This window comes from Corythoichthys intestinalis, chromosome 12 (genome assembly GCF_030265065.1).
Source record: "Corythoichthys intestinalis isolate RoL2023-P3 chromosome 12, ASM3026506v1, whole genome shotgun sequence".
In the NCBI taxonomy this organism is placed as follows: Eukaryota; Metazoa; Chordata; class Actinopteri; order Syngnathiformes; family Syngnathidae; genus Corythoichthys; species Corythoichthys intestinalis.
Genome location: NC_080406.1, coordinates 5,735,082 through 5,758,770, shown reverse-complemented (window position 1 = coordinate 5,758,770; position 23,689 = coordinate 5,735,082). Strand labels below are relative to the sequence as shown.

The following is a 23,689-nucleotide window of genomic DNA, read 5'->3' as shown; positions in this document are numbered from 1 at the left end:
GTTTTGGGGACATTTCCTGTTGATTTGGGGACATTGTTTTTTTTCCCATTGAAAATGAATGGGGAAAAATTTGGACATCCATGGCCGTCAATGGCATCGAGTTACATAGGCGTCATTGGAATCCAAGTATATTAGCAGCAATAGATTCGACATACATGGCCGTCAATGGCATCAATGTAATTTAAACTCCATTGGAAATTCCATTGGAAGTGAATGGGAAATTTCCCATTAAAAATGAATGGAAAAGTTTTTGGCAAATTTCCGGGGAACCGTAAATTTTTTCTTCTGTATACAACTTTTATGCCCCTCTCCGTCCCGGAATTTTTGAGGACCAAATTATGTGATTAGGTAAAAAATTGTAGAACTAGATACATTTTGGAATTTTTCAAAAAATTGCCATTTATGGACGAACGGAAATTTTTTCGGGTCCGTTTGAAAAAAAGCCGTCGTGTGAAAATTTTGGACGTTTTGATACTTGGTTCGGGCTGCGCGGAACGCCGAAAAAACACGGAGAATAAAATTGCAGAACAGCACTATCTGGCCCTTTGCCATAAAGGCAAAGACCCAGATAATAAAGAAGAAAAATGACTCCATAGCAGCCCAAAATAGTGGCGTAAGAGCAGGGCCGGCCCAGGCCATTTGGGGGCCCTAAGCAAAATAATGCCAAGGGGCCCATATTTTTGGCCCACCATTTCGTCACAGTGTACTGTGAAACCCCTACATGCAATCCAACCTATATGTCCATATTTTGTATATTAATCAGATTTTGTTGCACTGCATTCTTCAAACTTCTCACCCCAAATGATTGTCAGTACTTACAGTAGATAACGCCAAACCTTTTTCTAAAAGAGGAAAGAAAGAAGTTAGGAAGAAATTTTATTTTTTAAGCTTGTAATCAAGTATCAAAACTCACAAAAGTCAAATAAAGGAAACTGTAGTAAACAAAATAGAATATAAATTAAACAATTACCAGATTGCCCCCTATCTGGGCCCCCTAGTGGTCAGGGGCCCTAAGCAGCTGCATAGTCTGCGTATAGGCTGAGCCGGCCCTGCGTAAGAGTGGTGGTGGCTTCTTCATAAATCAACTCAAGTAAAAATTATTGTGTGGTAAAACTACTCTAGGAAGTACATTTTTCTTAAAAAGTTACTCAAGTAAATGTAATGGAGTAAATGTAACGCGTTACTACCCACTTTTGGGAAAGGCGTCATAGAAACACGAATAATTCTGAATTAAATATAAACACATGAAATCTGGAAAACAAATAGTGCTTTTGAGGGCTTTTTATTTTGAAATAGATTCAATATTTTGTGCCATTTCTTGTTTAAGGCAATAAAGAGGAATGAATTCGCACTTCAGAATAAACAAAAAACTAGCCATAAAAATCAGTGACTTTGCATTTCGCTTGTAAGACGGGCCGCTCGCCATTTTGCTCCCTTCCCACAATGCACCGCGGCTTTGAAAACAACACTTCGCCATTTCAGGCTCAGGGGGGCTGAGCTTCAACTCCTGCGAGCGAGGGAATTAGGTCAACCCCAGCCGAGGCGCCACTCTGGCACTTTCTTGTTCGTAAACACCGCGTAACTGTGTTTTTGCCGCCTAAGAAAGGCTCTGCGAACTTGTTCCGATGCTGGTTATTCTGCTGGCCCGAATGATTTTTCCCAGCGTGGGCCCGGGCTGAACTGTCATCTCGGTTGTCGGATTTTCCTGCTAGCAAGCTAGCTGATTGTAAACAAGGTAGGAACCGTCGTGGTTGCTCGCTTACAAAACGTACATACGCTGAAATGAATAATAATTCTATGACTTGTTTGAACTCTTAGCTGTTCGTTAGATGTTTACATACCTTGAAATGACCAATAAACCAAGTATGTCGGGTCTAGTTTACTAGCTAGCGTGTTACCAAGCTAATTAGCGTGAGCTACCTTAGCTGTCATTTCATTTCGTCGTCCGTGCGCACATTGTTGTTTTCATATATGAAGCTGTCATTTTACATAAACGCTACATTTAATTCGTACCACCTGTCTAAGTCATTATCTAGAGGTGTCACGTGATCGGAAATCGGGTCCGATCGCGTTTATTTTAGAGGAGCGAAATCGGGTTGAAACGATCGGTGTTTTAAAAATGTGTTTATTTGTACGGATTAACTCATTGGCTGCCGTTGACGGCGATAGCCGTGCATTTTTGACTGGGAGGTCTGGCATTGATCGTTCCATCTTTAATTTTCGAGGTTACACGTATCACTTGCTCGGTTTACATTGTAGGGTTGTTAGCTCATGTTGCTATATTTTACTCATTACACACTCATGTGGTGGGGAAAAAATGATTAGACCAATACTTTTTTTGCAGTTTGTCATGCTTGGTACCGCTAGTGGTGTATCATGTGACAGGAACGCCTTAGCGATTGATTTAAGTAGGGCTGCAGCTCTCGATTATTTTAGTAGTCGATTAATCTATCAAGTAGTTCGAATAATCTGATTAGGGACATTTAATATGTTGCAAAATACATGTTAGGATATGTAAAACAAAGGCTTGCTAAGATTTGACTTTCAAAGAGCATTAAATGCAAATACAAAATAAAACTCCCAAGTGTTTCTTCACAATTGCACTTTCAATTGAAAGTAAATAAACATACCCGCGCTTAGCTTCAAATGGTACATAAAGAAAAATAGGATCCAATTACAACAAAAAAGAAATGGCTGAAGTATGCTAGCGTAAATGTTATAAAATGCTAACGTTATTTTTTAAAATTTTTACAAATAACTTAACAAATCGTTCAAACACATATTCCCAGAAAAAAAAAACTTATATATAAGTATGTATAAATAAAATATATAAAAGATATTAGCGCTAGGCCTGTCGCGATAAATTATCGCACACTAAAATTTGTTATCTCATAAATTATTGCGATATGCGATATTATTCCGCCCCGCCCGTCAATTTAAAAAAAAAATCAATTTACAATAACACAGTGAGATTACAGTATATATTAATAGATCAAGAACACCCATTTAAACGCGATAAATGTTTACTCTTGAATTCAAAAATACTTTTTAAGAAATCACAACTAAAAACAACAGACCATGCCTCTTAAGTAAAAGACAACAATATTAATACCGCAGAGAAACACAAAATGAATAAAATGTGTTTTTCAAGAAAAAAAATTGCACTTAATAACTTAAGCATTTAGGCAAATGAAAACTTTTCCCCTCATAGCTTCCATATGGATGCAACAATCCAGTTAAGTCACGGTTCGGTACGATTTTCTATACGAGGGACACAATTTTCGATTTGATTCAATACATTTAATGCCGCAAAAAAAAATATGTTAGGGCTGTCAAAATTATCGCGTTAATGGGCGTTAATTAATTTTTTAAATTAATCACGTTAAAATATTTGACGCAATTAACGCATGCACTGAATGAGCAGCTCGCACATTGCCTTAAACAGATTACAATGAGGCCGTTTATGGACATTAAGAGTGAAGAGAATGCCACCGGCCGCTTGGGGGCAGCGCCGTTCCATACTAATATTATTTCTTCTAAACGTGGGAGAATTAGTAGTTGTGAGATGTTCATGCAGTATGCACAATGCAATGCAAATTGCTATTTGTGCGCCACACATATTTCGGTAAGTTTTCTTTCTTTTAGTGGCAATTATGTGTCTCTTGTTGTATTTTGGGTAAGATATGTACAGAGATAAGTATTTTATAAAGGCGAGTGGATGCAGGCGTTCTTTGGACCGCGCTGCTTATTGGCATAAGCTTCTCCTTCACAACAAACATAAGTATCGTTTAGTGAAAGCACAACAAAAATAATATTCCCATCTCTCTCAAAAAAAAAAAATGTTCACAAAAAGAAAAGCATTTCAGTCTATAGTAATGAGGCCCTATTCTCACAGTTAAACAACAATGCAAAATGAACTGGCATTCCATATCAAAATAGCTATGCAAAATACACGAAAAACTTACTCAGACTTTGGTCACTCTCTTCTTCTTATTGTTATTATTATTCTTATTCTTATTATATTAACTCTACTTTTGATTGAAAATTTTACAAAATTTTATTAAAACGAAAACATGAAGCGGGGTTTTAATATAAAATTACTATAACTTGTAACAATAACATTTGTCTTTTAAAAACTACAAGTCTTTCTATCCGTGGATCGCTTTAACAGAAAGAATGTTAATAATGCCATTTGTGGATTTATTGGTGCAATAAACAAATACAGTACTTATGTACAGTATGTTGTATGTATGTATCCGCCTTGTCTTATCTTTCCATTCCAACAATAATTTACAGAAAAATATGGCATATTTTATAGATGGTTTGAATTGCGATTAATTGCGATTAATTAATTTTCAAGCTGTAATTAACGCGATTAAAAATTTTAATCGTTTGACACCCCTAAAAAAAATATATATTTTTTTGTTGAGTTTATTTTTTTTCTTTGCGAATGAGCAAAAATTAAATTGCCATCATATAAACATGCATTTCAGGGCTTAATAATTATGTGCTTACTTCTTACTGATCTGAAGAAATTTTTTTATAAAAGTGCTGAGAACAATCTATACTGTTTGTAAAGTGAGGCGGGGCACACTGTTGATTGCTACAGCTCTCTTAGCAGCTAGGTTCACTACATGAGCAAAACATCCTATTTGTGGTCCGAATCCATCTGTGTCACGTACTTAATTAACAATATTTGCAGTATTATCTATAGTAACTGGTATGGATTGATTTGGCCTGCTTAACTTCCATTCAGTCATGGCGGTTTATAATTCGTCGATGTAGTAAATAGACTACGTGTCCCATAATCACTCTGGGGTCACGTAGCCAATGGCATGGGACGTAGCTCATCTAGTTTGCTATTTCATGATATCTAGTGTGTGCGCATTCAAAAAGTTAGCAAACGCCACAGAAGTCACATCTGCTCATTACTGCACAACACCAGCATATGACAATCGACTTTCATAAACTGGACGAGTTTGAAGCCCAGCGCTCTTAATTTACCACTCAATGTTCATCATGTCCATTCAGCTGTTCGTTCTCAAAGCGAGGTTGTTCGTAGCTGCCAAGTCGGTAGCAATGTTTTGGCGGACTATATTGTAAATATCCGCCCATTTTGACAAATGCGTCTCCAGCAAAAATGGAAAATCGCCTAAACCATTCGGCAGGCTCCGGCCCGCCGGATATGGTCCGTAGTCAATCCGGAGTACTGACGCGGCCGGTATAGGTTGAACAATAGGATATAATGGGAACGGATTGGCTCCGGCGCTATTTTTTTGCCGGACCTGAAATGAAGATGAATTTTGCGTAGCTGGTAACAAGGAATCCGAACTTTTAACAGTACGTCTGCCGCGTGCGTGCACGCGAGTCGATAAATCGTATCGCAAAAACTACCGCCTTCATTTGTATCTATCGTGCGATAAATGGAATTATTGCATATTGTGACAGGCTTAATTAGCGCAAACAAAAACTTGCCTAATGTTGGTCTTAACAGAGAGCAGCTGGATTCAGCCATGTTAAAATAGTTATGTCATCATCACTGTTGCCACTGGAGGGCAGTGTATCCATCCAAATTAATAAAACTAAATGAAAAGACTTTCAAAACAAACCATTACAATGCCATTCTAATGAAACAAATACTCGAAGCAGCAAAATTTGATTCAAAGCTTTTTTTCTAATCGAATTATTCGAGTTAATCGATTAATTGTTGCAGCACTAGATTTAAGCTTTAAGGGATTTAGATTGTTTTGAAGAAATTAATGGAAAATTATTAAATTAATGAAAACGAAAAATTATTGGTAATAGGTTATAAGTTGTTTGAGCTACTATTTGGCAGACGAATGAAGAATAATAACAAGGAAGTGCTTATGAATTTGAAACTATACAATCGGGAAATGTTCCAGTATTATAGCACGTATTGCACTTCTATAAGTCTAGTAGATAACATTTTTATATTGTTGGTGAAGGTATATAATGCAAACAAGGCAAAATATAGAAAACAGTGCTGCTGAAAATGCACCATCAAGAGTTTAAAAACCTACATATCCACGCCACAATGACCATTTTGCTTCAAGCGCTTATTTTTCCGATCGTGCTCCGTGTCCTCTTGGATGAAACGTTCGTTTTGCATTCTAACTGCCTTTCTGAATCAAATTGCGACCAATTTGCATTTGATGACGCATGAATCGAAATGACAAAAATAGACATGTTAATGTCTGTTTACCATGTAGATGTACCTAAGCTCTGGGTATTGCAGTATTGTGCTCCATAGTCTCCACTTTGCTGCCTTCAGTGTCATCTGATAATACTAGAAATGGCAAGAATCAAGAAAGACACATGCTACTATTGGACTAAATTTGCCTCTGCCCTGAATGGTGGAGTGTTACTTAGTCACTATTTTTCTGCAGCTGCTTGTATTTTGTATGCCACAAGTCACTGCTGGGGGAAAAAAAAAATACAGAACAGCCTTTTGAGCACTTTCCTAATGCGTAGCGGGCCTGTGAAATTTAAATCAGGGGTGTTCAAACTGCGGCCCGCTGCCTAGTTTTTATTGGCCTGCAGCAAATGATGAAATTATTAGAGTTGTCTGATAATGACTTTTTAACCGATATCCTATTATTGTCCAACTCCAAAAATCTGATACGATATCAAACCGATACTGCTATTTGTGCTCGTAATCTTAAGTATTATGGCTAATTGTATTGTGATGCCCCACTGGATGCTTTGATAATGATAAATGTAACAACCCCAAGGTTTTCCAAATAAACATGCTGTGAAAAAAATTAAGAGAACAACTAAAGGGGCCGTTTACATGGTGACTCTCCGAGAATACGAAAAATGTCAAATTTATATATATTACATATAATTTATATGGGCCCGTCTCCATTCGAACAATGTTGCAATTCCGCATGAAAACGATGTAGTATTCATGCCAGGCCCTAGGGGGCAGTGCAGCTTTACAGAGCGACAGATAATGATGCACTCTGACCCCACCAAGCTCCCTCAGCCCGGAAAAAATAGCCCCCCCCCCACCCCCCAAGCAATGGCATTTTTCTTTTGTTCAAAAAGGCACAAAAATGGATTCGGCCGTGGAAGATTCGAGAACGATTCACAAACATCCAAATTCCGATTATTGAAATATGCCAAGTAAAGCGGAAGTACAACACACTCGCCGCGCCGCGCGGTCAATGAGGAGCGGAGCGAGCGTAGCTAAACATGAGGCTTCACCCGGCCCCTCGGGTAATGCCAATGCTCAACTCACGGCTCTAGCTCAACTCATGCCACGAGATAAAAAAACAACAACATACCTGACTGCTGCCAAAAAGCTGCTACAAAGTACATCCACATAATGTTACGGTAGATATCATTTATATAGGACTAGATGCATTATAGATTCGGTAGCGTTAGCAGCACACCTTCAAAAAGCTAGATGCGGGCGTTAGTAAACGGCCGCCATCTTAAAGCTGTACACTTCCCTGCAAGGCTGTTGTAGCGAACCTTCCAATCAAACCTAATTAACTTTTTATCTAAAATACTCCTAAATCGGTAAAATATTGACTTGAATCTATCTTTAAAATAGTTTTAAAACTTTCACATGTCGAAAGTAGACAAAAGGGAAATTATGGAATAACGGGAGCAATTTTAACAACTTTAACGGTTGATTCACAACATTAAATTAATTGAATGTAGTTTAAAGCTGCTGATACAGAATGGGGACTGGAGTTTTTTTATTTATTGTTATTTTTGTATATTTGTTCACTGCTATATGTTAACTTGATACTGAAATAGTAGTTTGGTTTAGCCTGAGAGTATTTTTGAACAATTTTGGATCTAATGTACAAAACATTTATATAAATAAATAAATTTTTTTTTTTTTTTTAAAAAGGAGGGGGGTGCATCAATAATCGTTTTATAACCGAATCGGAGCCTCTGAATCGTAATCGAATCGTTAGGTGCCCAAAGATTCCCAGCTCTATTTGTTAGTGTTTAAAAAAATCCAACTTGTCTCTCGCATCCTGTAATTTTCCTGAAAGCGGCTCTTGGAGAAAAAAAGTTTCAACGAAAATGTCACATTTCAGGATGAAGAGGATAAAAGGCGCCAAGGAGGAGGGTAACGACTCCCCCAGTAAGAGCCCGCCCGAAGCTCGCAAGAAAATTCGGAAGCAGTCGGAGCAGTTGGAGGACGACGGCTCGCTGGACTCCAAGTGGGCTCGGCTGCCCCAGGAGCTGCTTCTGCACATCTTCCAGTACCTCCCGCTGCTGGACCGGGCCTTCGCCTCTCAGGTGTGCCGCGGGTGGAACCAGGCCTTCCACATGCCCGAGCTGTGGCGCTGCTTCGAGTTTGAGCTCAACCAGCCGGCCAGCTCTTATCTGAAAGCCACGCACCCGGACCTGATCAAGCAGATCATTAAGAGGCACTCCAACCACTTGCAATATGTCAGCTTCAAGGTGCAGGCGCCGCTGGGGATTCGGGACAGGACGATACACCTAAACTCACGATATGATGCACCTTGATATGCCAGGTTTTTAATGCCTATTTCTTTTCAACACGGTCTTTGTCAGGTGGACAGCAGCACAGAGTCTGCAGAGGCGGCATGTGACATTCTTTCACAGCTGGTCAACTGCTCACTGAAGACCTTAGGGCTTATTTCAACAGCCAGGCCCAGTTTCATGGAGGTCCCGAAGGTACGATTAACACGTAAAAATACAAAGAAGGTTTGTTTTTCATCTTTGCAGAGGAATGTTGTTTGACGGCCTTGAATGCGAGTTTTTTTACTTGGCAACAAAACAAGATGAGCATTTCAAATCTTGATTTGCATGACCAAATTATCGGGATTATCACAAGAAATGTAGAAAATATAACCACACATATCCTCTGCAAGCCAAGCAACTGCTCTTATTTTTGAATACGGGACATAAAATCTGCAATTTTTGACATTGTAACCATTCAAACCCATGGTGATTTAGATACGGTATTTTCTGGACTATAAGTCGCTGTGGAATATAATTGAACTCGTCCAAACAGCCGTCAGACAGGAAAAAAAAAAGTCGCAACGGACAAGCGGTGTTTTCGTCAACGATGAAGATAACAAATATTTCGTCAATGAAAAAAAATGTTATGACGATGACAAGACAGTAACGAGCTAAAAATGGATTTTGGGAGAGTAAAACAGTGTGACGTGCTGCGCCCACCCCCGCCCCCCAGACTCACACAGTACTTTTTTCTTATCTTGGCCCGAGAGAATATGCAAAGGTCTGTGCTGAGTCATCATCACTCACACTCAATGTAACACGTAGCGTTAGCATAGCTTTCGGATTAGCATTAGGCTAATGCTAACGGCGAGTGTACTCTTAAACTCTCGGACAACGTTTTTTTACATACAGTTCATGGCGTCCAGGTATGTATAATTAATGAGTGTGTATTATCACCAAGTTGGCGTTGTCCTTGTAGACGCTACAATATGTGCTCGGCTTTCAATGTTCATTCGAAATATTTGGAAACCTTTTTTTATTTATTTTTGGAGTAAAATTTTTTAATTTTACGGACGGAAACATTTTTAGTAACGGTTTGAGCGAAGTCTTTAAAAGTCTTAAAAGCATTGAATTTATGAATTTGGAAATAATACCTGTCTTGAAAAAGAATAGAATTTTCATATCTTGGTCTTAAAATTTATGATATATGTAACTTCTCCGTGTCTCATTTCTCCTTGAAAGTGTTATTTGTCATTTTGATTAAATAACATAGTTTAAATAAATAAACGGGGCAGAGGAGCCAATCGTTGAGAACGCAAGCAGCTCCGGGTTAAAATCCCGTCCCACGGGAATCTTGCGTGAAACCCGTGTCACGAAGGGAGTCCCGACAAAATGTCATGCCCGACACGACAGATTAAAAAAAAAAAAAAAAAAAAAAAAAACACCTAGCCATACATTTCATTTTAGAAAGATTAGAAAATGTAAATTCTACGAAGCGTGGATGGGTAAACAATCCTTACGCCTTTGGCTCAGACCAGTGGCTTGCAGTGTGGCTTTTTGCATCATATAAAAAAAAAAAAAAAAAAAAAAATCCCAGCACATAACCTCCATGAGAGGAAAGAAACAAACTCCCGCCATTGCCTGCGTTTTTCAATCTGCCTGTATAAGACAGCCAGCTGCCCACGAGCCCAAAGAGACGGAAGCTAAAGCAAGCCAGCAAGCTGCTAATGTAAGCGAAGCGACATCAGCTAACATTAGCCAGCTAGCTGCTAGTGCCACCGTGCAACCCAGCCCAGCTACGATTGCTAGTGGATTTGCGAAAGCAGATCTACGCACATAGTTTTGGCAAAGAGCAACCATGAAAGCAGAGGTGTTGTGTTTGCCCGAGTGTAAGATGACGCTCGCCACGCTAAACGCTAATGCTAACGAGAACTCCTCTACTTGTTAGTTGTGCAATGCTATCAAAACTTGTGTTTCACAGATACGGCACTAAAATAGCATCATCTGTATCAAGACCAGTACTTCTCAAATAGTGGGGCGCGGGGCGCAGAGCTATTCCAGGGGTGTTTTTTTTGCCGTACTAGAATAAAGTGTACTTGCACATCCACTCAGTGGGTGGCAGTGGCGCTCTCATTTTCAAAGTGCGCGCAGTATTTTTGAAGTAAGCAAGAGCACAAGGAAGAGACTCATGAAGAGCTGGAGAGCTGTGCGCCGTTTTCGAAAGCCGTTTTCCGGCCCGACTCGCGCAGCGACCCACTGTCTTCTCCGGTTCTCACGTGTCCGCCCAAGAGGTGCCATTTTCGGCTCGGGATCGTCACGACGACCGCCCTCACCCACGGTTCTCCCTCGGCCGCCGAGAATGCGCTTTTTTCAGGCCGTTTGCCTTTCGGCTTTGACATTTAATACAGTGGTAGATAGAGGTGTGCAAAATTTCCGATTCTTAGATTATTCGCGATTCGGCCGTGGAAGATTCGAGAACGATTCACAATACACTACACTCAGCACGCCGCGCGGTCTTTGGAACAGAACGGAGCGAGAATAGCTAAATAATGCCAATGCTCAACTCACGGCTCTAGCTCAACTCATGCAACGAGATAAAAAAACACAACAACATACCTGACTGCTGCCGAAAAGCTGCTACAAAGTACATCCATATAATGTTACGGTGGATATCATTTATATAGGACTAGATGCAATATAGATTGGGTAGTGTTAGCAGCACATCTACAAAAAGCTAGATGCGGGCGTTATAAACGGCCGCCATCTTAAAGCAGTACACTTCCCTGCAAGGCTGTTGTAGCGAACCTTCCAAGCAAACCTAATTAACTTTTTATCTAAAATACTCCTAAATCGGTAAAATATTGACTTGAATCTATCTTTAAAATAGTTTTAAAACTTTCACATGTCGAAAGCAGACAAAAGGGAAACTATGGAATAACGGGAGCAATTTTAACAAATTTAACGGTTGATTCACAACATTAATTGAATGTAGTTTAAAGCTGCTGATACAGAATGGGGACTGGAGTTTTTTATTTAATGTTATTTTTGTATATTTGTTTACTGCTATATGTTAACTCGATACTGAAATAGTAGTGTGGTTTAGCCGGAGAGTATAAAAAAAAAGAGAAAAAAAAAAGGAGGGGGGTGCATCAATAATCGTTTTATAATCGAATCGGAGCCTCTGAATCGTAATCGAATAGTTAGGTGCCCAAAGATTCCCAGCTCTAGTGGTAGACGAGGAAGGACCACTGTTTACTGTGTCTAAAAATGATTATAGCGGACAGCCGGAAGCCAAATCAATTAAGACGCCACTTAAAGACATTAGACCCCATTAGATCTCGATGATAAGCTGCTTGGTTGTTTTTCAGCGAAAATGTGCCGAATATTGCCAACAATCGTCCCGCTTTGTCAGTGTTATATCAGTAAACCAGTGAGCACTGTTTGCATGCTCAATGCAAACTGGAGGTGATACTGGGAGCAGCGAGCAGCGAAAATAAAAACTGTCCTTCTGTCCAAAAACACTTTTTTTTTCTTCTTCTATTCAGTTTTGTTTTTTCGATCAAATTTTTTGGCATATTGTTCTCACGAGTTAATGTTTCTAATCAATTTGAATTTGTTATTATTTACTGATTTTATTTTTCAGTATCAAATGGTCAAAAATGTACCTTGAGTGTATTTTTACAGTTTGGATGTGACTTTTTTTTTTTTTTAAATTCAGGCAAATTGATGCACGTTAAGTCTTTTCTGTTACAAACAAAACAATGTTAATAAAGTTATACTTTATAAGTTGATCTGTTATTTTTTCTAATAGAAAAAAATAGGATACAATGTGAGGCAGAGGCGTACTTTTAATAGTAATATTATAGACAAATGAAATGATACTATTTACAGAGTTTGGGGGGGGGCGCGAAACATTTACGTCTTCCTGGGGGGGGGGTGTAACAGAAAATAATTGAGAAGCACTGATCAAGACGTACTAAGAGATGAAGTGCCGAAAATGTAATTTTCTAAATAGCCGCCAGCTAAGTATGCCGCCGTATAAAAAGGAGTGCTTGTCACCCTCGGCAAGATTATGATGGACATCAAGTTATCCTATGCTGTGAATTTCAATGAGTTAATCACTAGTAGACGTTCAATCCATTCGAAGCAGGTGGATGGCACAAATGAACTAAAATCAATTGGACGTCTAGCGCTATCAATGTCTTCCTCTGGCCAAGATGCACCCTCACACCATTAGTTTATCATCAGTAGATGTCCAATCCATTTGTAGTGGGAAGTTGGAAACTCGAAACCTGATTGGTCAAGTCAATCACTCGTATTGGAATTTTTTTTATAATATATATTTTGGAAACTTGATTGGTTTTTTCCAAATTTGGAAATTGTGTCGTGGACGCTTTTGAAGATGAAAAATACAAAAATATATTTTCTCTATCCATCCAGTCTCACTTCATCTCAGCGTTGACGGTGGTGTTCGTCAATTCCAAGTCGCTGTCGTCGCTGAAGATTGACGATACGCCAGTGGATGACCCCTCGCTCAAGGTGCTGGTGGCCAACAATAGCGACACGCTCAAGCTGCTCAAGATGAGCAGCTGCCCTCACGTCTCGCCAGCAGGTACATGACCAAAACGTCTTATTCAGCCTTAGCTAGTAATTATAAACTCAACTGTCTGGCATTGACGGTGATAGATGTCCAATACATTTTGACTGGAAGGGTCATAATTGGACTTCGATTAATCTATCAACTAGTTAGTTCGAATAACCAGATTAGGAACACTTTATGTGAATAACTGAATATTGCATAATACATTTTAGGAAATGTTAAACAAAGGTTTGTTAAGATTTAACCCTAATACGGAGCCCCCCGGGTGCCTGGATAGAAAAAATAAAAAATCATAGCAAATCTGTACCCACAGTTTACTAATATGTGGGTACAGTTTACTAATCTGTACCCACAGATTAGTAAACTGTACCCACAGATTAGTAAACTGTATATATGTTTACTAATATGTGGGTACAGTTTACTAATCTGTACCCACAGATTAGTAAACTGTACCCACAGTTTAGCAATCTGTACCCACAGATTACTAAACTGTACCCACAGATTACTAAACTGTGCCCACAGTTTACTAATCTGTGCCCACAGTTTAGCAATGACCCGGAAACAGTAGTCACCAATGTTTAGCGTGGACTCCGAGTCCAAACGCCGAGGGGCCGAGCGAGCAACCATCTGCACCATTTGCCCTCGGCGAACAAAGGGGTTTTAAAAGGTAACTATTGCACGTTTTCTTTGGTAGGCGACTTTCAGGTGTCATAACTCAATATGGCATGTTGTGTTTGCACATCTTCTGTGCTGCTGTCGTGTCCGTGCGTGCTTAATTCAAGTAGTGTTCATTTGTCAGTTAGGTATTTTTAGTAGCCGCTTTAGCGGCTACTAACACACAACATGCCATATTGATTGATGACACCTGAAAATGTAGACGGCTACCAAAGAAAATGTGCAATAGTTACCTTTTAAAACCCCATTTTAGTAATCTGTGGGTACAGTTTAGTAAACTGTGGGTACAGATTAGTAAACTGTGGGTACAGATTAGCTATGATTTTTTTATTTTTTCTACCCTGGCACCCGGGGGGCTCTGTAATATGGAGCACTCCCCGGGGGTGTCCGGGGGGCTCCGTAAGATTACACATTCAAAAGAGAATTAAATGCAAATACAAAACAAAAATCCCGAGTGTTTCTTCTATGAAGAATTGCACTTTCGTTTTACAAGGGTAATAAAGAGGTGGGTAGTAACGTGTTGCATGTACTCCGTTAGATTTACTTGAGTAACTTTTTGAGAAAAAAGTACTTTTAAGAGTAGTTTTACTAAGCCATACCTTTTACTTTTGCGTAGATTAGTGAAGAAAAAAACGCTATACTCTTTCTCAGTTACTCTGGGCTACACAAGAGTCGTTACATTTTCCCTCTTTATTATATTTTTCCTTTTTTTTTTTTTTTTTGCCAGCGATGCAAACAGTAGCTCTACCAGTTTCACCAATGACACGTCGCAACAATAATCACATGACTCCGGTATACCAGACACAAGCTTGCTGTTCTTAGATCACGCCAGCCTGTTCAGTCACGTGGCGTCTTTAAAACACTGTAAAAAATGAAGTATTTGACATGGAGCGCTGCCCTCAACATGAATCAAAAGCACGAAAAAAAATTCTCTCCAAGTTTTTACTTGGCACTGATTGACCACAGAAAACCGGAGATATGATCCTTTTAATTTCTTAGAAGTAACCATTCAATGAAGTGTTCACTATTTAAACTAAGAACTATTTTCTCCTCTAGAGGGCACTCATGCTCTTTGGACGAATAATGCCTAATTTCTGTCTTCTTCTCTCGCCCGAATTCAATGGTTTTTGAAAAATATATATTTCTGTAATGGGTTATTGTACAGTATCATTATAACAGTTCATAAAAAAATAGTTACTCACAATGTTACTCATTACTTGAGTATTCTTTTCACTGGATGTTTTTTTTCTTGTACTTGAGACTGAGTACATATTTTGGATGACTACTTTTACTTTTACCTGAGTAATATTATTTTGAAGTAACGCTCCTTTTACTTGCGTAAATTTTTTGGTTACTCTACCCACCTCTGGCATTAAACGCATTGAAAAATAAATTAAACGGTATAAATAGTGAGGATCAAAGTACAACAAAAGAACAACTTGCATAGCAAAAGTCCGCTAGCTTAAATGCTATAAAATGCTAGCTTTTTAAAAAATTTTTAAACAATGCTCTTAACACATATTCGCGCAAAAAACTGCTAAATATACCTTTAAACAAAATTACGAATTAATAAAAAAATATTAGCTCAAACAAAAACTTACCTTATGTTGGTCTTAACAGGGAGCTGCTGGATTCAACCATGTTAAATCAGTTGTCATATTCACTATTTCCACTAGAGGGCAGTGTATCCACCCAAATCAATAAAAGTAAATGTAAACACTTTCAAAACATATATCGATAAAAATAGAGATCGGCATCCCGATCGATCGGGTCAGATCACGTCATTTTCAAAGTATCGGAATCGGCAAAAAAATATCGGCCATGCCTTTTTTTAATATATATATATATATTTTTTAATTAAATCGTTTTCTAATTGTACTTAACGTTACAGACATAATATGTTACACTCATCCAGAGTCTTTAGTTTAGGCTTAAGGTAGTAGCGTTATCAAATTTTTTTAAAAATGTATCACGGTAACGCAATTAATGCATGCGCTGCACGACCCATTCACGCATTGTCGAGCTCAATCTGTAACGGCGCCGTTCTACCTATATAGAGAGATAAAAGGCAGTGTAACATGAGTAGAGTGAATTTTGGCAGCTTTCGGAGCCTTTTTTAATTGGCTAAAGCCTTACAATCCCTCTCCCTATGATTAGAAATACCATGGGAAGCAATGTGGGGAAGCAAGGTAGCAATTTATCTGTTTCTTAATACCTTATGTCATTTCCCAACACAGAGAAGATATATCAATTGGTAGCACTACGCACAGTTTACATTGGTTCCACTTCCCATCATGCATTTGGGCATGGCTACAGTATCATTTACTGAAAGCTCAACAAATACACTAGATGGCAATATTTAGTCACAATATACAAAGTCACAAGTCTTTCTATCCGTGGATCCCTCTCACAGAAAGAATGTTAATAATGTAAATGCCATCTTGAGGATTTATTGTCATAATAAACAAATACAGTACTTATGTACTGTATGTTGAATGTATATATTGTTCCGAGTTTTATTCATTTTTTTCTTAATGCACTGCCAAAATGTATATGATCGGGAAAAATTATCGGGAATGATTGGAATTGAATCGGGAGCAAAAAAAAGCAATCGGATCGGGAAACATCGGGATCGGCACATACTCAAACTAAAACGATCGGGACCGGATTGGGAGCAAAAAAACATGATCGGAACAACCCTAGATAAAAAGTATTGCGATATATTGTCACACTCCTATTGATTGTTTTTCAGGGATCCTGTGCGTGGCGGACCAGTGTCACGGCCTGCGAGAACTGGCGTTGAACTACCACCTGCTGAGCGATGAGCTCCTGCTGGCCCTTTCCTCGGAGAAGCACGTGCACCTGGAGCACCTGCGCATCGACGTCGTGAGCGAGAACCCCGGCCAGCACTTCCACAGCATCAAGAAGAGCAGCTGGGACGCCATGGTCCGCCACTCCCCGAAGTTCAACCTCGTCATGTACTTCTTCCTGTACGAGGATGAGTTCGGGCCGTTCTTCAACGACGAGATTCCCGTCACGCACCTCTACTTCGGCCGCTCTGTCAGCAAGGAGGTGCTGGGTCGAGTGGGCCTGCACTGCCCGCGTCTGGTGGAGCTGGTGGTGTGCGCCAACGGCCTACGCCCGCTGGACGAAGAACTGATCCGCATCGCCAAGCGCTGCACGCAGTTGTCGGCCATCGGCCTAGGTGAATGCGAGGTGTCCTGCAGCGCCTTCGTGGAGTTTGTCAAGATGTGCGGCCGTCGCCTGTCGCAGCTCTCCATCATGGAGGAGGTGCTCATCCCCGACCGCAAGTACTCCCTGGACGAGATCCACTGGGAGGTGTCCAAGCACCTGGGCCGGGTTTGGTTCCCGGACATGATGCCCACCTGGTAAAGCGGACCCTCGAGTCACAATAAGAACACTACAAAATGTTTGGTCACAGACACGTCCGGCGCAAGGCAATTTTCCTCAAGAGACGGACGCTCAATTGCACTAGCATTTAAAACGACAAGGCATTGGGAATGAATTGGCTAACGATGGCCGCCGCAAATGGAATCAAAGTGTATATACGTACGTGAGTATCTGTCACGTGAAAATATACATAGTCTATTTTGATTTTGTTTTTATCTTTGGCTTTTGGTGTTTTTTTTGCGCGGTTTGATTTTCCCATAAGCACCTTACGTCAATACCAAAATGAGTTTAGTCAGATGGGTGATTCTCATGGAGCTAAGCTAATCTTTCAAGATTTTAGTGATAGTCATTTTTTTAAAACTGATTTTGGGGTCAGAAATTCATTACTGGAATGCGTCCATGAAAAGCTTTGATGCTTTCATTTCAATATTCAGTCAGTTTAATAATAAAATACATACATTTGTTTGAAACTATAATTGAGAAGATTATGATCATCTGTAATAATGAATAATTTGTTTAAAAATTTGAAGGGAAAGCATGCAGCTTTAATTACCGTTGCAATGTGTTCCCGTCATAACCAGTTAAAAAAAAAAAAAAAAAAAATTGTAAAGTTATTCTGACCTATATTGCACCACAGATAAAGCAAAACAAAAGATGGCTACCAGGTAAGATTCTTTTTTGATAGTTTGTTTTTATTTATGTCTACTCCCCACCATAGATGATCATTACCATAATGTGTAATAGAGCTGCAGCTATCGATTATTTAAGTAATCATTTAATCTATCAATTAATTAGTTTGAATAACTGAGTAATCAGATTAGAAACATTTAATGCGTTGCAGAATAAATTTTAGCAGATGTAAGACAAAGGCTTGCTTAGGAGCATTAAATGCGAACACTAAAATTAAAATACGTTTTTTCAAACTACGCTAACTGATAAATGCATTTAAAAATGCTTGATCTTGGCCTCAAATGGTATAAAAATATTCATAAGTGAGGATTGAGGTACAACAAAAGAACTTTGGCTAATTTGCAGGGCAAAATTCCGCTAGTTTAAATGCTATAAAATCCTAACTTTTTTTTTTTTTTTTTTTTTTTAAACAATGTTCTTAACAAATTGTTCAAACACATATTACCACAAAAAATCAAAACAAAAACAAAAAAAACGACTCCTAAACTAAATAATTAATGCTCAATAATAATTAGCTCCAACCTTATGTTGTCCTTAACACGGGGCAGCTGGATTCAGCCATGTTAGACAAGTTATGGCATATTCACTGTTGCCAATCGAGGGCAGCGTATACACTCAAATCAATAAATGCAAACACTTTCAAAACAAAGCCACAACACCACTCTAAGCAAATGTTGATTCGAAGCTTTTTTCTAATAGAAGCACTCACGTTAATCGATTAATCGTCGCAGCACTAGAATTTTTAAAAAAAAAATTTAACTATGAAGATTTTATGGATATAGTCATTTTTTAAACAAATTTTTGTCAGTAATTCATTACTGTAATGTGTCCATGAAAGGCTTTGATGTTTTATCTCAATATTCAATTAATTTCATTAAAAAAAAAAAAAGTTTAAAACTATATAATTTAGTCGGAATATGTTTGATAAGCTATATTAATGATTACTTTGTATAAAAAAAAAAATATTGAAGGAAAAGCGAGTGTCCAAACATGCAGCTTTCATTACTGTTGCACTGAGTTCATAATCGTTTTTTTTTTTTTAAATAAAGTTATTCTGGCCCATAATGCACCACAAATCAAAACAAAAGATGGCAACAATATTGTTTAGCCTTTTTTGATAGTTAATTTTATTTTTACATATGCCTACTTCTCAATCATAGGTGAGAATTACCACAATGTGTAATATTACGTGTTTATAGACAGGTACTTTACTGTAAATGATATATTAAGGAGCTCAAACTTGATGGGAAAAAAATTACCGAGTCATCCTAGCATTTTGCTATTTTAAACTAGCTTCATTACCATAATGCATCGCTTTCATGAGAATCACCCGGCGGTAAATTTGTATATTTAGGACTGGCGTAGTATCCGACCTTCGTAGGATCGCTTCAGCCGCGCGCTATCGTGGTCGCTCAGGTGCGTTTTGTAAAAAAGAAAACCCCAAAAAAACGTTCATTCTTCGTTTCATCTGTACATTCTTCACGCCCCTGAAGTGCGGCCGCGCTAGAACGCTCCTATTGTCAAGTGGATCAGATGAGTGAATTTTTTTGTTTTCCTTTAAGAAGGAAGTCGGAAGAATTTGTATATAAAACGCTGTGTGTTTGATTGTGATGATATAGAAATGTTTGTATTTCTTGAAATTCACCCTGTCGGGGTTCCTTTGCTGACATCTGCCACGTTTCCATTGCACGGCATTTGCTTCGCTCCGTTTTTCACGGTTAACGTTATACATCTGGAATCTAGAAATGGCTAACTGCGTTAAAAATGTAACTCAGAACAACTCGAAATAAGGAATAAAATGTGGAATACAACTGTAACGAGGGTTAGGATCAATTAGATCAATTAGAATGTTTTGCAACGCCATGTTACGATACGATTTGCGATACAAGACTCACGATTTCACAATATGGCGATACAATAATTAGCGTTACACGGGTCAGGAAATCAATCTACGATTTACTACAATATAATTCCTAGCTGAGTTTATGTTCGCGCATGTGGTGATTTCAGTTGAGTTCCAGCTGATAACCACACAGAATTCGTCTCGCACGCTTGGAACTAGGGCTGCAGCTATCGATTATTTTAGTGGTCGATTAATCGATGAAATAGTTATTTCGAATAATCGAGTAGTCAGATAAGGAACATGAAAAATACCTGACCTGAGGCTCAAACGGTATAAAAGAAATAAATATATGAGGATATATGTACAACAAAAGAACAATTGGCTAACTTATAGCAAAAGTCTGCTAGCTTAAATGCTATAAAATGCTAATTTCTTTTTTAATACAATGCTCTTAACAAATACATCAAACACATATTCCCACAAAAAACGGCTAAATATACCTCTAAACAAAATTACAAATGCATTAAAAAAAAAAACTTAGTTTATGTTGGTTTTAACAGGGAGCAGCTGGATTCAGCCATGGGAAATGAGGCAGACTAGAGGGCAGTGTATCCACCCAAATCAATAAAACTAAATGCGAACACTTTCACAACAAACCATTACAACGCCACTTTAATTAAACGAATACTGGAAGCAGCAAAATTTAATTCGAATATTATTTTCTAATCGAATACTCGAGTTAATCAAATAATCGTTTCAGCACTACTTGGAACTAACCAAGTGTTTACAACTAGTAGATGAAGGAGCAGAAGTGGTGATTAACTACCGTGCAGTGGAAAAGGGAAATTAATAACGGCTCTTTTCAGTTGTGTCAACACTAGACGAGCTGTAACTTATTGACATGAATTTTGGAATGTAATGTGTTCGCTCCCATTATTTGACAAGCGACAGCAGTACTAATAATCATAAAAAAATATTACAATGACCACAAAAAACACACACAAAAAAAAAACAAAAAACTAGCACACTATATATCTATAAAGGGGGTCCTCGGTTTGCAGCTATTGGTTATTTAGGTAATCTTTTAATTCTGTTGATTTAGTTCGACTAATTGGACATTTCATGCCTTGCAGAGTAAATTTCAGGAGATGTAAAAGGAAAGACGCAAGTGTTTATGCCTGCAAAAATATTTTGGCTTGCTAAAGTAGCACTTTCAAAATAGCATTAAACAGAAAATTCCTGAGTGTTTCTTCAGACTATGCAGAATTGCACTGTCAGTAAAGAATTAAAATATCTGAGCTTCGGCTTAAACTGTATAAGAAATTAATAAATGAGGACTTGGGTACAACAAAAGGACAATTGGCCATAGACTTCATAATGTATTCACGGGGCGCGAGGCCGATAAATAGGGGGCCTGCGTCGTTGGCGAAGCCGTCAAAGCTGACCGAGCGGGATCGCAGACAAAGAGCTATTTTCGTTGGAAAATTCTTGAGAATAAATGCTTAAATCCCTGAATTCTTTCTAGATACGGACGTAAAACAGTCTCGATTCTGGGTTAAAAGCAAAAAAAAAAACGTGCAATTAGCATTTATTTTACGTAAATATGTCAAAGTACAAATCTAGTCTGTTAGTAAATGTAGCTAGCAGTCGCCTGATATAAATAGATCTTTTCCGGTGAAAATTCTTGTGAATAAATGCTTAAATCCCCAAATTCTTTATAGATATGGACGTAAAACAGTCTTGATTCTTGGTTAAAAGCAAATAAAAACGTGCAGTTAGCATTTATTTTATGTAAATATGTCGAAGTACAATGCTAGTCTGTTGTAAATGCTAGTCTGTAAATGTAGCTAGCGGCTGCCTGATGTAAACTCAGCTTTTCTGGTGAAAAGTCTTGTGAAAATTTGCCTAAATCCCCAAATTCTTCATAGATATGGACATAAAACAGTCTTACTTCTTGGTTAAAAGCAAACCCCCCCCCCACCCCCCCCCAAAAAAAACCCCAAACTTGCATTTAGCATTTATTTTACGTAAATATTTCGTAAGTATAATGCTAGTTTGTTAGTGAATGTAGCTAGCAGTCGCCTGATGTAAACAGATTTTTTCCGGTGAAAATTCTTGTGAATAAATGCTTAGATCCCGGAATCCTTTATAGCAGGGGTGGGCAAACTATTCCACAAAGGGCCGCAGTGGGTGCGGGTTTTTGTTGCAACCCATTAAGAGGACACTTTTTCACCAATCTGCTGTTTTACAAGTGCAATCAGTCGATTGCAGTCAGGTGCTTCTCATTTCTGCCGAAACCGCATTGGTTAAACTATCTGTGCTGGGTCAGTTGGAACAGAGACCAGGACCCACTGCGGCCCTCGAGGACCGGTTTGCCCACCCCTGCTTTATAGATATGGACATAAAAGTCTCGATTCTTGGTTATAAGCAAAAAAAAAAAAACGTGCAGTTTGCATTTATTTTACGGAAATATTTCGAAGTACAATGCTAGTCTGTGAGTGGATGTAGCTCCTCTTGATGTGGGCGGCACCCTACTTGAATGCGAGGCGCAGTGCATGACAGATCTGACCCGTCAATACATGATGAAGTCTATGAGTTGACTAACTTGCATAGCAAAAGTCTGCTAGCTTAAATGCTAAAAAGTCTAACATATACAAAGCTCTTAACAAATCGTCCAAACACGTAGTCCCACAAAAATACTTCCAAACTAAATTACCAATGCATAAACAAACGTATAAACTCACACAAAAATCTAAGACTTCATGTTGGCCTTAACAGGGGATTTCAGCCATTAGACCAGTTATGTCATATTCACTGTTGCCACTACAGGGTTGCGTATCCACCCAAATCAATCAAAATAAATGCAAACACTTTCAAAACAAACCATTACAACACCACTACAATTAAGCAAATTCCCAAAGCGGCAAAATTTGAAGCTTTTTTCTAATGTGATTAAGTTAATCGATTAAACGTTGCAGCACTATTGGTGAAAGATTCCAAATCCGTCTGCGCTAATTTAGAATAGCATTTATTTTTAGTAATACTAAAGTAGCAGTTAAATCATAATTACCATAGTTAATTTTGTGACAAAACACTTCTGAATATATCATAAAAGGATCGCAAGCAAGACGGTAACTGAGCGTGCCTTATGATTTAATCGGAACTGAGGACCCCGTTTCATAAAATCTTGTTTTTGCAGCTTCTAGTTTTCTTAAAATGAGATTTTATTTTGTTGTTTTTGAACTGAAATCGATGTTACAATTAGAGGTCGACTGATATCTGCGTCGACATTTGAAAATCCCATATCAGAGAAAAAAAAACAAAAAAAAAACCCAGCAGATTGCCGATATCCAAACCCACCAGGACGTCATGACGAGATAGAAACAAGTGAGAGTGAGGGTTTAAGAGGATGCTCGCCATGCTAAATCTATGCTAACGCTACAAGTTACATTTTAGTGTAAGGATCAATCAGTAAATGCCTTAAAAGGCTAAAGCAACATTGCATACAATATTTACAAAACCGGCAAGCCTGAAGCTTCCTGTAGCAGCCTGCCTTCAAGCTGCTGCAGGGTCCTTCCGGGGTCCTACCGTCAGTCAGGGGTGGCCACAGTTGCCCACACAGATGCTTTTTTGTTAATTGGCCAATATTAGAAAAAAATGCATATATCGGCTGGCCGATATATCGGTCGACCTCTAGTTATAATTGGCAATAATGACTAGTAGCAAACGTAATTTATGCTGTTGGTGGATGGGGGAGCATTTTGGAGTGTTTATAAAGCTTTATTAGTTTCATATTAAAATCTTACTAGTAAAGTGCGAACCTTGAGGACAACCCTGATTAGTAAATGAAAATCCATTTATTGCTCTCATGTCATTTAGAAAAGCGACAAGCGGTGACGGTACAGTAACATGATGTGTAATGATTGGACAACAGTCATTTAGTTTACGTTCATTTTTTTTTTTTTTGTTAACATGACGTTGACCCTTTTATTAGCTAT

General features: G+C 38.5%; 1 protein-coding gene across 1 annotated transcript; it reads left to right on the top strand.

Annotated features, from left to right (window-relative positions):
* The first annotated feature begins 1,466 nt into the window (after positions 1–1,466).
* Positions 1,467–21,668, top strand: fbxl3a (F-box and leucine-rich repeat protein 3a). Its single transcript, XM_057852444.1, has 5 exons — positions 1,467–1,735; positions 8,079–8,448; positions 8,563–8,685; positions 12,913–13,084; positions 16,500–21,668. The coding sequence occupies exons 2-5, from the start codon at positions 8,080–8,082 to the stop codon at positions 17,138–17,140; spliced, it is 1,305 nt and encodes a 434-aa protein (XP_057708427.1). The 5' UTR covers positions 1,467–1,735; position 8,079; the 3' UTR covers positions 17,141–21,668.
* Positions 21,669–23,689: the final 2,021 nt, after the last annotated feature.